Genomic DNA, 15,698 nt, shown 5'->3' on the forward strand with positions numbered 1-15,698 from the left:
TGATTTCTCGTCATCGTTTTATAAAATATAAATTGCAAAGAACGTTGCCTGAAAAATCAACTGGCAGCCACTTTCAGCAAGCCTGCAGTGAAGGCATCATGATCGATGAACCTGTTTTTATCACACATCAAGAACTTGAAGTTCAGTGTCATAGAAAAATGTGCATTTATACAGGGCCTTCACAACCAAATGACGTCCCAAAGCAGTTTTTAGCCAATTAAGTACTTTTGAAGTATAGTTACTGTTGGACACTTGGCAGCCTATTTGAACACAGCAAACTCCCACAAAGAGTAATGTAATAATGGCCAAATAATCTATTTTACTGGTTTTGAGGGATAAATATAGATCACATCAGCAGGGAGAACTCCCCGGTTCCTCTTCTAAATAGTGCCCTTGGATCTTTTATGTCCACCTAAAATGACTCATCAAAAAGATGGCACTTTTTTTAGTGCAGCACTCTCTCAGTACAGCACTGGAGTGTCAACCTACACTTTTGTGCTGAAGTCTTTGGAGTGGGACTTAAACCCAAAACTTTCTGACTCAGACGCAAGAGCACTATCAACTCAGTCACAGCTGACATTGGCATGGTGTCAGCAACTGATTAACTCCCCCCTTCCATATGTAAAACTTAAAACTCTATATGTACATCAGAGAGTAGACAATAACCACCCAGGTTAAGGTGAAAGTTTTAAACCTCACACTTGTGGTTATATCACCTGTTTACGCCTGCCTTTGAACTGGTAATTAAAGAGATTAATTGTTTCAGTAGGGTAGAAAGAGAGAGAGAGAGAGAGAGAGAGAGACAGACAGAGAGAAACTCTTTCTCTGGTGGGGGAGTCCAGAACAAAGGTGGCATAACATTAAAATTAGAGCTGGGCTGTTCAGGGGTGATGTTAGAAAGCGTCTTTTCACTAAGAGAAGTGAAAATCTGGAACTCTCTCAAACAGTTGTTGAAACTGGAGAGTAAATTGAAAATTTCAAAACAGATCGATAGATTTTTTTGTGGGCGAGGGTCTCACAGGTTACGTAAACAAGATAAAGTTAGGAAACAGAACACCCATGATCTAAATGAATGGTGAAACAGGTCTGAGGAGCCGAATGACCTACTCCTGTTCCAGTAACAGTGCACAGTACCCTCTAATGACCACTAATATCGTGCTCTGGTCAGCGAGACCCAAATCCAGAAACCAATTAAAGTCATTCACAACAGGTCAGAACCTCTCACAGTTTCTGCAGGAATTTGAGGACTAAGTCTCGGAGTTTGGTGCGAAGTGGCTCATTGTTGTCGCAAATAATGTGTGTGGAATCTTCCTCGATTTGAACCAGCGTGTCTTCAGACTGAAGGTGGACAATGTGTCCCTCTGGCGTGTCCTCAACCTTCACATCTGTGATGCCATGCTGCAGGGAAATGAGGGAACAATTAACAGAGAGCTGAGAAGAGTGTATCCAACTGCTCTTCAACTAGAATGCTATTTAAAAAAGAAAAACACAAGTGGTCGTATGGCTTATTCTTTTGGGAATATCAATGTATTGTGTCACAGGAGTGGGGAAATAGGGATCAAGTTCCCTGATCGTCACTGAGCTTCCTCCCTCAGGATCAAACTACTCGCTGGTACTCACAAATTATTAAGATTGGTCACGGGCAGGACAAAAGAAATGATGAGAAAAAGAATTACTTCCAAAAAACTGTATTCACTACAGAACCTGGCAAACGCCTATAATCAAACATTGGAACACGGTGACCGAGATAGCAATGGGGCTCCTTCAGGCAGTCAATCTACTCAGGCTCTGGAAAATTATAGGGGGCAGCCAATCTTCACTTCTTCCACCACCTCACACCGCCCCTGACCCTGGTGAATCCTATATATCTGAGGGTCTCCACCATGCACAGACACAAATCAGATCATTGAAAGGTTGGAGATATTACGGTGACATTTGGGGGAAGTTTTAACCTGAAGAATTACCTTCTTCATTAATGTGCAGCGTATGTGTGGAACTGAGGGAGGGAAGGGGTTTTACCTTAAACGTGCAGAAAGGAGAATGGCCTCACTACAGTTAGGATCACTAGCATGGTGAAGGTACTATTATCATCAAGCCTCAGCTTTACAGTTACAACTTTGGTATATTCCATGCCTCTAAGAAGTTCATCAACAACAAGTTCCAAAGAAGAGTCATATTGGACTTGAAACGCTAACTCTGTTTCTCTCTCCACGGATGCTGCCAGACCTGCTGGGTTTTGCTCTGAGCCGCATGAGCAGACATTAGAACAAGTAATTAAAAGCTTGAGGTAAGTTTTAAGCAATGATTTAAAGGAGGAGAGGGGAGCTGGAAAGGCATAAAGAGGAATACCAGAGTTTAGGACCTTGGCAGCTGAAGGCATGGACACCAATGATTGAGCAATGGAATCGGGAAAGCACAGGAGGCCAGTATTGTTTCAGAGGTCACTGTAGATATTTACCTTCTCCAGGCTCTGTACAAATTGTTCGATGGTGATTGAACCACACAGCAGTGGTTTAGGAGGTTTGAACTCGGGAGAATCGTCAGTAACCCGCTTCCTCTTCTTGCCAGTTTGCTGCTGCATTGACTTTGGGAGTGACTGCAAGAGAGTAGATTGGAATATTACATTGTATTTAATAAGAACATAATGGAGCCACTAACAGCCACTCAGCACTTCACCCGACTACCTTACCGGACGGTGTACAATGATGAATTCTATTCAAATTACTCAATCTCCTAAAGTAAGAAATCAGCCACAAAAAATAAGCAGCTTCACTTCAAAATCAAATTGACTTCAGATGACAATCCCTGGCAGTATTGGCTATTTCAATAATTACAGTGGGTGCATCTGTATTATTCCAGTTGATAATTCAGCAATGAAGCATGCTAATTAATGGAAAGAAGTGAGACAGGGAGGGAAAGAAACAAACAACAAATGAACGAACTTTGCATTTTACAACTTTAGGACATCCCAAAGCAATTACAGTCAATGAATTTCTTTGGAATTGGAGTTGTAATGCAGGGAAACACAGAGGCCAATTTGTGCACAGCAAGCTCCCACAAACACAAACGAGATGAGCAGCCAAATTATCTGTTTTAGTAATACTGGTTGAAAATATTAACTATGACATTTGGTGAACTCCCTGCTCTTCTTTGAAGTAATGTCTCGGGATCTTTTACATCCGCCCATTTACCAGCTTCAGAAAGTGCACATGGGCAGCAGTAAAAAGCAGTTACCCATGCTCTGTGTTTCTGGCTTGGTGGGGGCGCTGGGCAGTGGAAGAGTAAGAGAGGTAAAAGAGATGGCATGCTATCCTATAGTGCTCTCTTATGTTTCCCTGCTGGCATCATTTATTTAACTAAATCAGGTGGAATTGAGAAAATAAATGCAATTCTTCACTTGACGACTGCAACTTCCCTCTTTATGACTGACCTGCAATACGTGCTTATTGTCTTTGGTCTGTAGTACTGCAGACACAGTTGCCATAGAGATGCCAGGTTTGATCTCAGAAGGCACGAGGGATTCCGCGAGCTGTAAAATAGTAACGTATGAGGGGAGTTAATAGAAAGGAAGAAAGAAAAATCATGGATTCACATAGCACCCTTCATAACCACCATAAGTCTCCAAGTGCTTTACAACCAACAACGCGGTTTGTTTTAAGAAGCGTAGTCACTGTTGCAATGGTAACATGGCAGCCAATTTGTGCATAACAAACTCCCACAAAAAGCAATGTGATAATTACCAGGTCATCTATTTTAGTGGTGTTGGTTGGGGGATAAATATTGGCCAGGACAGCAGGGAAAACTCTCCTTCTTCAAAATAATGCTACGGGATCTTTTATGGGGCAGATGGGGCTCAGTTTAATGGCCCATCGAAGGACAACACCTCTGACAGAAAAAGTGCTGCACTTTCTTTTTACATGCATGCAAAACTTGAAAAATAAAGAATGGTTAAAACACACTCAAACGTATGATAACCTTGTTGTCGGGACCTGGAAAAATTTATTAATTTTGCTTCCAATCTCCACCCCTCCATCATTTTCACATGGTCCATCTCTGACATTTCCCTTCCCTTCCTTGACCTCTCTGTCTCAATTTCTGGTGATAGACTGTCCACCAATATCCATTACAAGCCTACCGACTCCCACAGCTACCTCGACCTACAGCTCCTCACACCCCGCTTCCTGTAAGGACTCCATCCCATTCTCTCAGTTCCTTCGCCTCCGTCACATCTGTTCTGATGATGCTACCTTCAAGAACAGTTCCTCTGACATGTCCTCCTTCTTCCTTAACCGAGGTTTTCCACCCACGGTCATTGACAGGGCCCTCAACCGTGTCCGGCCCATCTCCCGCGCATCCGCCCTCACGCCTTCTCCTCCCTCCCAGAAACATGATAGGGTCCCCCTTGTCCTCACTTATCACACCACCAGCCTCCGCATTCAAAGGATCATCCTCCGCCATTTCCGCCAACTCCAGCATGATGCCACCACCAAACACATCTTCCATTCACCCCCCCCGGGCGGCATTCCGTAGGGATCGTTCCCTCCGGGACACCCTGGTCCACTCCTCCATCACCCTCTACTCCTCAACCCCCACCTATGGCACCTCCCCATGCCCATGCAGAAGATGCAACACCTTCCCCTTCACTTCCTCTCTCCTCACCGTCCAAGGGCCCAAACACTCCTTTCAAGTGAAGCAGCATTTCACTTGCATTTCCCCTAACTTAGTCTACTGCATTCGTTGCTCCCAATGCAGATTCCTCTACATTGGAGAGACCAAACGCAAACTGGGCGACCGCTTTGCAGAACACCTGCGGTCTGTCCGCAAGAAAGACCCAAACGTCCCTGTCGCTTGCCATTTTAACACTCCACCCCGCTCTCTTGCCCACATGTCTGTCCTTGGCTTGCTGCATTGTTTCAGTGAAGCCCAATGCAAACTGGAGGAACAGCACCTCATCTTCCGACTAGGCACTTTACAGCCTTCCGGGCTGAATATTGAATTCAACAACTTTAGATCTTAAACTCCCATTTCCGTTTCTTCCCCCTCCCTTTTGTTTTTTCCAATAATTTATATAGATTTTTCTTTTCCCACCTATTTCCATTATTTTTAAATCTATAACTGTAATACCCTGTCTGTCTTTCCAACCCACCCCCACTAGAGCTGTACTTTGAGTGTCCTGCCATCCATTCTTAATTAGCACATTCTCTTAGATAATATCACCACCTTCAACACCTCTCTGTTCCTTTGTCTGTAACATCTTTTGATTATCTACTCCTATCACTGCTTGCTTGTCCCTACAACCACCCCCCCAACTTCTCTTCTCCCCCCCAACTTCTCTTCCCCCCCCACCCCCCACCCCCACACCTTAAACCAGCTTATATTTCACCCCTCTCCTAACTTCACTCAGTTCTGCTGAAGGGTCATGAGGACTCGAAACGTCAACTCTTTTCTTCTCCGCCGATGCTGCCAGACCTGCTGAGTTTTTCCAGGTAATTCTGTTTTTGTATGATAACCCAGCATTGGTGGAACCATTCTACACAATCCATTCTACACAAAGTATCATTGCATTTGCCACATGGTCTTTGAAACAGCAGGCTGTCACCAGTTTGAAGTGGCAATATGTTGGCTTTTCTCTCCCCACACAGTTCCTGTGTCCAACGCCACACATTAAGTATTCTGATCTCAGCCATTCTGTTCTAGTGAATGTCTCAAATCATGGCCGGAATCAGTCTTCAATATACACTTGAAGGAGAGCTCAGGCTCATCCTTGCACGTGGAATGGTGCAAGTTTAAGGAGATTGAGTACGAGGGGGAAGGAAAGGAAAACATAAAACAAATATACTTTAAAAAATGCATCACACCACCAATAGATTAAAAAAAACCACCACGCACTTACATCAGGCATGAGCTCAATCTTCTCATAGCGCCGTTTGAAGGGCAGGGTCAGTACTTCAGCCCTCCGATAGGCCATTGGTGGGGGCTGGCAGTCAATCATCAGATCTGTGCGGTGAGACTGGGCAGGTGGAGGTTGGGTATATTGCTCCGGACACACAACATGCAATGGCTGGAAAAACAAAACGGGGGAGAGTTGGTTGAGGGGGGGAGTGGAGAGTGGGGATGGTGGAGGGTGATGAGAAATTAAAAAACGTTCCACAGATCATTCTCACATCCTGACATCCACTGACAATCTAGGTGTGAGAGGGCAGGAAAACAAGCCATCTTGTCTCTCCTGGGGGCTGGTTGATCTTCACATTTCCACAAACTTCAACATGAGAAAACACCACAGAGCAAAGTTGCAACTTCCCTGTGTAGGCAAAAATCAAACAACTCTTGCCTCATCTTCAATGGTTTCAAAACCACAGAACTGTATCTGCACTTGTAATCGCACACTTCACTCAATATGCTATTGTCGCTTTTGCAAAGAGCGTGTTAGTGTAATGGACTAGCCAGTGGGGTTGCTGCAGACATAAAAAAAACAGTTGGATAAGCAAGGAAGGGCTGAATGGCTTTCTTTGCCTGCATGTGTTTTGTAAAGTGAAGGAAATCCTGCAATTGACAATTCATCAGGCAACATTCCAAGCTCTTTAAGTTACAAAAGTGAACAGCGTCCAATATCTTTGGCTTTGAATGCCGCATCACATATGGATTTGTAAAACATCAATCTGAAATCTAAATTTAATGGCAACAATACAAAGTCAGCTCATTTAGCTGGGAATACCACCCTCATTATGTAAAGTTTTCTGCTGACTCCTGACCAAACAGACATCCACAACAGGATTACCCCTCCCCATCACCCATCATACCTGAACCTCCTTCAATAATTTTGAAACTTGAATGAAGTTTAGTCGAGTGTCAATTGGACAGTAAACGCATTTCATTGCCAGTGGCTGGTATGGTGCCAAAGCATCTAGGTAGGAGAAATCTGGTTCTAGAAAGAAAAGCAGATGTATTAGATTAAGATGGCTTTAAATTTAAAAGGCAGATCTGCTCACACTCAGAAAGGTAAATGATGTCAGTGATGGAAAACGGAGCTGTTCTACATTTTTGCACGAGATTATTTACATCTACCTGAGAGGTCAGACAAGGCCTTAGTTTAACATCTCATTGGAAAGATGGATGATGCACCCACTTGCAGCCTGTCTCCCAACATTGCACCATTTACTGTTCCTTCCTTTTTCAACTAAGAATGGTTCAGTTACCTGTGAAAATGATGGTGTTGAGGCTGGATTTGCCCCACAGCTCCAGAAAGTGGACAACGTCCCCATATCGCAGGGACGGGTGGCCTGTGAATACCACGCACGGCTGCTTGAAGTCATTGCTGAAGTCCCCATGGATACTGGGATAATGCTTCAATTTATTGGTCAAAATTAGCTGGAAACAAAAATGAGATCGGACAGGAGAAAGTGAGGAACACGACTAACAACCAATGGCAAGATGCTCTGTGGTTTCAGCACAATAAACACAGTCTCCTCCACTCCCCATCCTGACCTCGAGAATGTGCAGTTGATTTACTCCCAAGTTCCGTGCAAGACAATAGCCTAGAAATTCTCCATTGCTCCCCCTCTGATTGGAAAGTGCTTGGTTTGTCTACTGATGAGCACTTGCCCGCAAACAAGTGGTTATCAGGGTAGGAAGCATGCGAGGGGGGTTATATCCTAGTGTTTTCTGGGGAAAAATCATTAGAGCCCGACTTACTGCAGCGCATTGCGATCCTTGGACCATTGCATTCTGAATCTTTATTTATTCAAGGCAGAGTTAGACAGATTTTTGATGGACAAGGGAGTCAAGGATTATGGGGGAGGGGGAGAGATGGCAAAGTGGAGGTGAGACACAACCAGATCAGCCATGATCTTATTGAATGGCGGAGCAGGCTCGAAGGGCTGAATGGCCTATTCCTGCTCCAAAGTCCTATGTTCCTATGGTCACTAGGTGATTTTAATAGATACTTTGCCCCAGGAGCACGTATTTGAACATTCACCCCAGCCCAGATTGATTAACAATCTGCACAGCTGCTTCTTTCTTACATAAATAAATATATTCAAAGTGGCGTCAAAGGCAGTTTTCACAGGTAAATGCAGCCAAGAAGTGGACTGCTTTTCCATCATGTTGGTCACATGCAGAAATACAATACTACAGAAATATAGATCCTAAAGCTAGTCACTGTGCCCTGCAATTCTATACTTATTAAAAAGTAGTACTAAATGGTAAGACTCCTCAAAAGTTCTTCGGGCTGTTTCCTTACCTCTGCGTGTGGGAATGGTGGCTCTGGAAGGTAGACCTTTGACTGTTTATTGTGACAAAGCCTTAAGTGGGAGTGGGCGGGGGAGAAAAAAAGTAAAACGATTAAGAGTTCAGAGTTTGTCATAACTAGAAAATTTCACCAAACAGTAAGCAGGAGTAAAGTCTTGTTGCAGCTGTATTGAGCCTTGGTGAGACCGCACCTGGAGTATTGTGTACAGTTTTAGTCTCCTTACCTAAGGAAGGATATACTTGCCCTGGAGGCAGTGCAACGAAGATTCACCAGACTGATCCCTGGGATGGCGGGATTGTCCTACAAGGAGAGACTGAGGAGTTTGGGCCTATATTCTCTAGAGTTTAGAAGAATGACTGATGATGTCCTTGAAGCATACAAAATTCTTACAGGGCTCGACAGGATAGGTGTAGACAGGATGTTTCACTTGGTTGGGCAGGGAGTAGGAGGTCTAGAACCAGGGTAGGGTGTCTCAAAATAAGAGATAGGGCATTTAGGGCTGAGGTGAGGAGGAATTTCCACACAGAGTTTGGTGAATCTTTGGAATTCTCTACTCCAGAGGCTCTGGAAGCTCAGTCATTGAGTATGTTCAAGACAAATACATTGCTACATATTAAAAATATCTAAGGGTATAGGGATAGTGCAGGAATTGAGATAGATCAGCCATGATCTAGCTGCATGGTGGAGCAGGCTTGAGGGGCCGAATGGCCTACTCCTGCTCCTATGTCCCTAAAGTAAATGGCAAGTTGAAGCACTAAGCCTCATACACACAAACATATGGTGTTTGTGGTTGTTTTACTGGACTGGCAATAAAGCAGCCTGGGCTGATAATTCAGCAAACATTGAGTTCAAATTCTGCCTTGGCAATCTCTGAATTTGAATTCATTTAAAAACAAAACTGGAAATTAAAGTGACGAAATGTTACTCCTTTGGCCTAACATGCACAGGATGTTGGCTAGGGAGCAAATGTAAGTAAAAAAATGACCCTGAACTTAACGAAAACCAACCACACAGATACACAACAATTATCTCTCAGTGACATCAAGAATGAAATGGACACTTTTTTTTTTTGAGTGTCCAGTTCATTAAATGCAAGACTGTCACACACTTACCACTCTGCAAAGATCTGGGAAAATTCCAGCGAGCTGTTGGCTACAGGAGAGATGAAGTAGAACGGGATAGTGGAGAGCCCTGCTGAGTCGATGTACTGATATAGACATTCCAGCAAGTCATAAATTACTCCTGAGGGATAGCACGGAACAAGGACATTTCCACCACTTCGGACAGTCACAGCTAAGGGCAGGAAAAGAAATCCATATAAATGTATTACAATAGGAATGATATTTTCCTTCACACAGCAAAATTGGATAATTCAGCTCCATATGTATCCAGCAATCTTGAAAGCTAGAGAAGTGAATTTAAGAGGGTTATAGCCAAAGCTATTTGGATGTACTTTTTATTTGCGTGGCCTTTTTTCAAATGTGCAAGTGCTTTTCTTTCCTGTGTCCATCAGGTTTGGAAACTCAGTCAATATCAAGAACTCTCAAGTTAGATACAAGAGCCAGATGCACAATAAAAATTCTCCTCTTTTGCCTCAACAATGTGCCTTCGCAAGAGTTTTGGAATTGCACTACATGTTACATTCAGTGCAACACTTTTGCATCTCACACCAGTCTCCTTCACTCACTCAACAAAAACAGAATTACCTGGAAAAACTCAGCAGGTCTGGCAGCATCGGCGGAGAAGAAATCAGTTAACGTTTCGAGCCTTCATGGCCCTTCGGCAGAACTGAAGCATAGTTAGGAGAAGGGAGAAATATAAGCTGGTTTAAGGTTGGTGGGGGGGGGGGGGGGGGGGGGGGGGGGAGAGAGAGAGACGTTGAGGGTGTGGTGATTGTGGAGATAAGCAGTGATAGGAGCAGATAATCAAAAGATGTCACAGACAAAAGGGTCAAAGAGGTGTTGAAGGTGGTGATATTTGTCTAAGAAAAGTGCTAATTAAGAATGGAAGACAGGATATTCAAAGTACAGCTCTAGTGGGGGTGGGGTGGACAGACTAACAAGGTTTTAGTTTTAGATTTAAAAATAATGGAAATAGGTGGGGAAAGAAGAATCTATATAAATTATTGAAAAAAAAAAGGGGTGGGGGGGAGAAACGGGGTGGGGATGGGGGGAGGGGGAGTTTAAGATCTAAAGTTGTTGAATTCAATATTCAGCCCGGAAGGCTGTAAAGTGCCTAGTCGGAAGATGAGGTGCTGTTCCTCCAGTTTGCGTTGGGCTTCACTGGAACAATGCAGCAAGCCAAGGACAGACATGTGGGCAAGAGAACAGGGTGGAGTGTTAAAATGGCAAGCGACAGGGACGTTTGGGTCTTTCTTGCGGACAGACCGCAGGTGTTCTGCAAAGCGGTCGCCCAGTTTGCGTTTGGTCTCTCCAATGTAGAGGAGACCGCATTGGGAGCAACGAATGCAGTAGACTAAGTTAGGGGAAATGCAAGTGAAATGCTGCTTCACTTGAAAGGAGTGTTTGGGCCCTTGGACGGTGAGGAGAGAGGAAGTGAAGGGGCAGGTGTTGCATCTTCTGCGTGGGCATGGGGAGGTGCCATAACTCCTCACACCCCGCTTCTTGTAAAAACTCCATCCCATTCTCTCAGTTCCTTCGCCTCCGTTGCATCTGTTCTGATGACGCTACCTTCAAAAACAGCTCCTCTGACATGTCCTCCTTCTTCCTTAACCGAGGTTTTCCATCCACGGTCATTGACAGGGCCCTCAACCGTGTCCGGCCCATATCCCGCGCATCCTCCCTCACGCCTTCTCCTCCTTCCCAGAAACATGATAGGGTCCCCCTTGTCCTCACTTATCACCCCACCAGCCTCCGCATTCAAAGGATCATCCTCCGCCATTTCCGCCAACTCCAGCATGATGCCACCACCAAACACATCTTCCCTTCACCCCCCCTGACGGCATTCCGTAGGGATCGTTCCCTCCGGGACACCCTGGTCCACTCCTCCATCACCCCCTACTCCTCAACACCCACTTATGGCACCTCCCCATGCCCACGCAGAAGATGCAACACCTTCCCCTTCACTTCCTCTCTCCTCACCGTCCAAGGGCCCAAACACTCCTTTCAAGTGAAGCAGCATTTCACTTGCATTTCCCCTAACTTAGTCTACTGCATTCGTTGCTCCCAATGCGGTCTCCTCTACATTGGAGAGACCAAACGCAAACTGGGCGACCGTTTTGCGGAACACCTGCGGTCTGTCCGCAAGAAAGACCCAAACCTCCCTGTCGCTTGCCATTTTAACACTCCACCCTGTTCTCTTGCCCACATGTCTGTCCTTGGCTTGCTGCATTGTTCCAGTGAAGCCCAACGCAAACTGGAGGAACAGTACCTCATCTTCCGACTAGGCACTTTACAGCCTTCCGGGCTGAATATTGAATTCAACAACTTTAGATCTTAAACTCCCCCTCCCCCCATCCCCACCCCGTTTCTCCCCCCCACTCCCCCCTTTTTTTTTCAATAATTTATATAGATTCTTCTTTCCCCACCTATTTCCATTATTTTTAAATCTAAAACTAAAACCTTGTTAGTCTGTCCACCCCACCCCCACTAGAGCTGTACTTTGAGTATCCTTCCATTCTTAATTAGCACTTTTCTTAGACAAATATCACCACCTTCAACACCTCTTTGACCCTTTTGTCTGTGACATCTTTGGATTATCTGCTCCTATCACTGCTTATCTCCACAATCACCACACCCTCAACGTCTCTCTTCCCCAACACCCCCCGCCCCACCTTAAACCAGCTTATATTTCTCCCTTCTCCTAACTATGCTTCAGTTCTGCCGAAGGGCCATGAAGGCTCGAAACGTTAACTGATTTCTTCTCCGCCGATGCTGCCAGACCTGCTGAGTTTTTCCAGGTAATTCTGTTTTTGTTTTGGATTTCCAGCATCTGCAGTAGCTTTTAGCTTTTTGTTTTTATCTTTCACTCACTCGCCTGCTCTGACGGCTCATTTTTGGCCAATTTGTGAAGAATTTTGCACTGATGGCTGCTCATCAGAGACTTTGGAACTTCAGCCCATGTGGTGTCAACACAGCTATCAAAAAGAGCAAGACAAAAACTGCTGGAAATACTCAGCAGGTCTGGCAGCATCTGTGGAGAGAGAAACAGAGTTAACGTTTCGGGTCGACGCAGGGCCTGTGTGTTATCTCTTTTGTCATTTAATCTCTCCTGTCTTCCACCCTATCACTGACCTTCCCTTTTGTTCTTTTTCCCCCGCTCTCCTCGCATTTCTAAATTCTCCCAGTTCTGATGAAAAGTCATGAACCCCCCCTGGAAACGTTAACTCTTGTTTCATTCTCCACAGATAGTGCCTAAGCTGCTGAGTATTTCCAGTATTTTCTGTCTTTATTTCAGATTTCTAGCATTTGCCGTTTTTTGCTCTCATATCAACAGAGACATCAGTTTGGACTGGAGATGAGAGGACTGCCCACTGACCCAGTGTACCAATCCAGTCCAACTTTGTAAACGTTATAATATCACTTTGTTTACTTCAGTCTGTTGGGAGTTTTATTACAGTTGATTTTTAATTTTGTACCGGACACTGGCAGGTTCACTGGGACAGAATGTGTAGAAAAGGCACTCGGATGCCATTCTTGTCTTCCCCCAACTTCCCCCAGACTATCTGATGAACTTGAAGCTACCGTGTTGCAAGTCATTTTTCTCCCTTGAAATCATTCCTCAGTCACTTCTTCAGTGACATGTCAGCCAAAAATACTTTTATAATTGCATTCATAATCGATTATATCAAAATAACTCAAGAGGCGTTCACATACAACATCAGGAATTCTCTTCTCTATAGGTGGGGTCTCTTTGCTGTCAGGAAGGGAAAGTTGAGTGGTAAGCCAATTGGGATTTCTTAAGGTTATGAAGCGATTTGATAAGGTAGGAGGAGAGGTGATGTTCCCACTGGAGGAGAGACAAGTACTAGGGGGTCAATAATAACCCCTGAACAATAAATAAAAATGGCCATTAATAAATCCAATAGGGAATTCAGGAGAAACTTCTTTACCCAGAGAGCGGTGAAAATGCATGGAGTGGTTGTGGTGAGTAACATAGGTGCCTTTAAGGAGAAGCTAGATAAGGGAGAAAGAAACGGAAGAACATATTGATGGAGTTAGATAAGGTAGGGTGAGAGAGACTCATGTGGACCACAAACACCAGAATAGATCAGCTGACTGACCTATTTCTGTGCTGTAAAATTCTATGTAATTATGTTGCTGAGGTGTGGTGACTGCTATGCAGGCAGAAATAGTAGAACTTAAATATTGATCTTGAGGTGGCAAAGTACTCATCAAACACTGAGTTTAAAACACTTAAAAAAAAACACACTCAGAATAGGCACAAAATAAAATAACCCAAGCCCAGCATGGAGGAAGATGAAGGTCCCCATCTTACTGCACTTCCTTCCCAGTGTTACCTAGGTTACTGCAGAATTCTCCCAACATGCCATCAGGATTAGCGGTAGGGATCTGCGTCAGCCCAGTCAGGATGAGGACGTCGCTATTTTTCAGAGAGGTTTGCTCCATGGGCTGAAAAGAAAAACATATATATTTTTTAAATCAATTTTTCTTTCTTTAACTGGCTACACTGAGAACTTGCATGAGTTTGACTGTCGAAATTTATAACAATATAAATGGCTGGTTTCCCCTCTCCCACTTATAAATCTGTCTTACTGTTTCCTTTTTTTTAAGTGCTTCTTAAAACCTATTTCTTTGACCAAGCTTTTGATCATCTGTTCTAGTATTGCCTTCATTTGCTTGGTGTCAAAAATGTTTTGTTAAGCGCCTTGGGACATTTTGCAGTGTTAAAAGTGCTATATAAATGTTGGTGCTTTTCAGGGCACTGCCAGCAATGGTGAGAATGAGGAAAGAGGAAATAGTTACCTGTGGATGAGTGGTGAGTAGTGAGGACCCAGACACATAGGCCACTTTCTCGTAGTGCGACTGAATGATCCAATTAGAGCTGCCCAGACAGTAGCCTGAGCTGAGTGGAGTGATCTGTACTGCACCAAAGAGCTCCTGATATTCCATAGAAAAGAACAGAACTCAAATAAAGGCATTTTAAAAAGCAATCCTTAAAACACAATCTAATCCCACTCCTCAGTTTCCCTTCCCACACTGCTCCCCACTTCCTGAAAGTAGTGATTAGTAACTCTGTGAACTAAGACAGTGAATGTTGGTAGGCTATTCTACCATCGTCACAGGTGTCCTCATCTGAAATCCACCCCCACACACTTTCCAGCAATGTTCATTTGGATAGTGATTAGCAACTAGAATCAGGTTGATCATCTCCTTCCACAGTGTAGGGTTGCTGAAGTCAATTGTAGCCCTCCAAATGCAGAGGCCAGCTATGAACCCTTATTGCTTCACTCTTATTCAGAGTATCAATAGAAATATATTTTTTTTGCCATACTCAAAAAATCAAGAGAAAGATGATTTGGGCAGTCTCCTACAGAAATAAACATATCGTCACACATATATAGCAATCTTACATTTGCATGCAATTTCTGTCAACTTTTTCCATTATAAACTCCTATATCCACACTTGTACTGTAAACTTGTCACACTCTAATTACACCTTCCTGAAAGTGGAACTGCTTAAGCACAATCACTGGTTGGATGGTGTAACTGCAGTGTGACAAGCTTACACTTGCAGCATGCGTTATAAATGTTGACATGGGAATTTATGTACTATGTCTCCTGCCAATACAAAATGGCCGTCTGCACATGCGTACTGGGGCGCGCAGATGTCACTATGTTCAGTTGGAAAGCAGTTAATGTCTTGATTACACACAGGACATTTAGTACTGAGTAATTGGGACAGACAGTTCATCATCTAACTGAATACATCTCAATGTATCAATGGCAAAGTTTTAAATGCTGAAGGTCCTCACTGCCCGCTGCCCACTACCACCCAACACCCCCTGCCCCCTTGCCCACTCCAGGGCAAAACTTTGTTCTATCAGTGATAAGGCGGAAATGGGAAAATTCCCATTAATTCCTGTAAATCCAACACCTGCACTTAAAGACACTGGAACGTTGACAGCAAATGCAGCCTAATTTATGATGGAAATATATAGAAATAAGGACAGCATTTAAATGACTTTACAATGGTGACTGGATTACATCGGTGCACTTGAGTCCAACAGTTCCCTTTTCAATTGACAATTATACTTGGTTTTGACTTCCAACCTGCAATATCGTAGGAGATCGATCAATATATGATCAAAAAAACTTACAGAGGCATGTACATCTGCTTATTATGGAATGTTTTACTAAGTTAAAGGCATTGTACAAATGTAACCCGTTGTCATGATTGAGTCATGCTTCTCTTTCAACATTTGCCATTTGCAATGTCAACTATCATGATGTAGCGTCGGCTCTGGAAA

General features: G+C 43.9%; 1 protein-coding gene across 2 annotated transcripts in view; it reads right to left on the reverse strand.

The window, feature by feature from the left end:
• Nucleotides 1-15,698, reverse strand: part of ints9 (integrator complex subunit 9) — a 49,706-nt gene continuing 34,008 nt past the window's right edge. For both annotated transcript variants that reach the window (XM_078557437.1, XM_078557438.1), the window contains exons 8-17: nucleotides 14,194-14,328; nucleotides 13,728-13,839; nucleotides 9,361-9,541; nucleotides 8,240-8,300; nucleotides 7,197-7,368; nucleotides 6,801-6,925; nucleotides 5,894-6,061; nucleotides 3,431-3,529; nucleotides 2,459-2,596; nucleotides 1-1,398 (exon numbers count right to left, since the gene is read on the reverse strand). In XM_078557437.1, coding sequence (XP_078413563.1) covers nucleotides 1,222-1,398; nucleotides 2,459-2,596; nucleotides 3,431-3,529; nucleotides 5,894-6,061; nucleotides 6,801-6,925; nucleotides 7,197-7,368; nucleotides 8,240-8,300; nucleotides 9,361-9,541; nucleotides 13,728-13,839; nucleotides 14,194-14,328 — 1,368 coding nt within the window. In that variant the 3' untranslated portion in view covers nucleotides 1-1,221. The remainder of the gene's footprint in view (nucleotides 1,399-2,458; nucleotides 2,597-3,430; nucleotides 3,530-5,893; nucleotides 6,062-6,800; nucleotides 6,926-7,196; nucleotides 7,369-8,239; nucleotides 8,301-9,360; nucleotides 9,542-13,727; nucleotides 13,840-14,193; nucleotides 14,329-15,698) is intronic.

The sequence above is a fragment of the Cetorhinus maximus genome, chromosome 14 (assembly GCF_964194155.1).
Source record: "Cetorhinus maximus chromosome 14, sCetMax3.hap1.1, whole genome shotgun sequence".
Classification (NCBI taxonomy): Eukaryota; Metazoa; Chordata; class Chondrichthyes; order Lamniformes; family Cetorhinidae; genus Cetorhinus; species Cetorhinus maximus.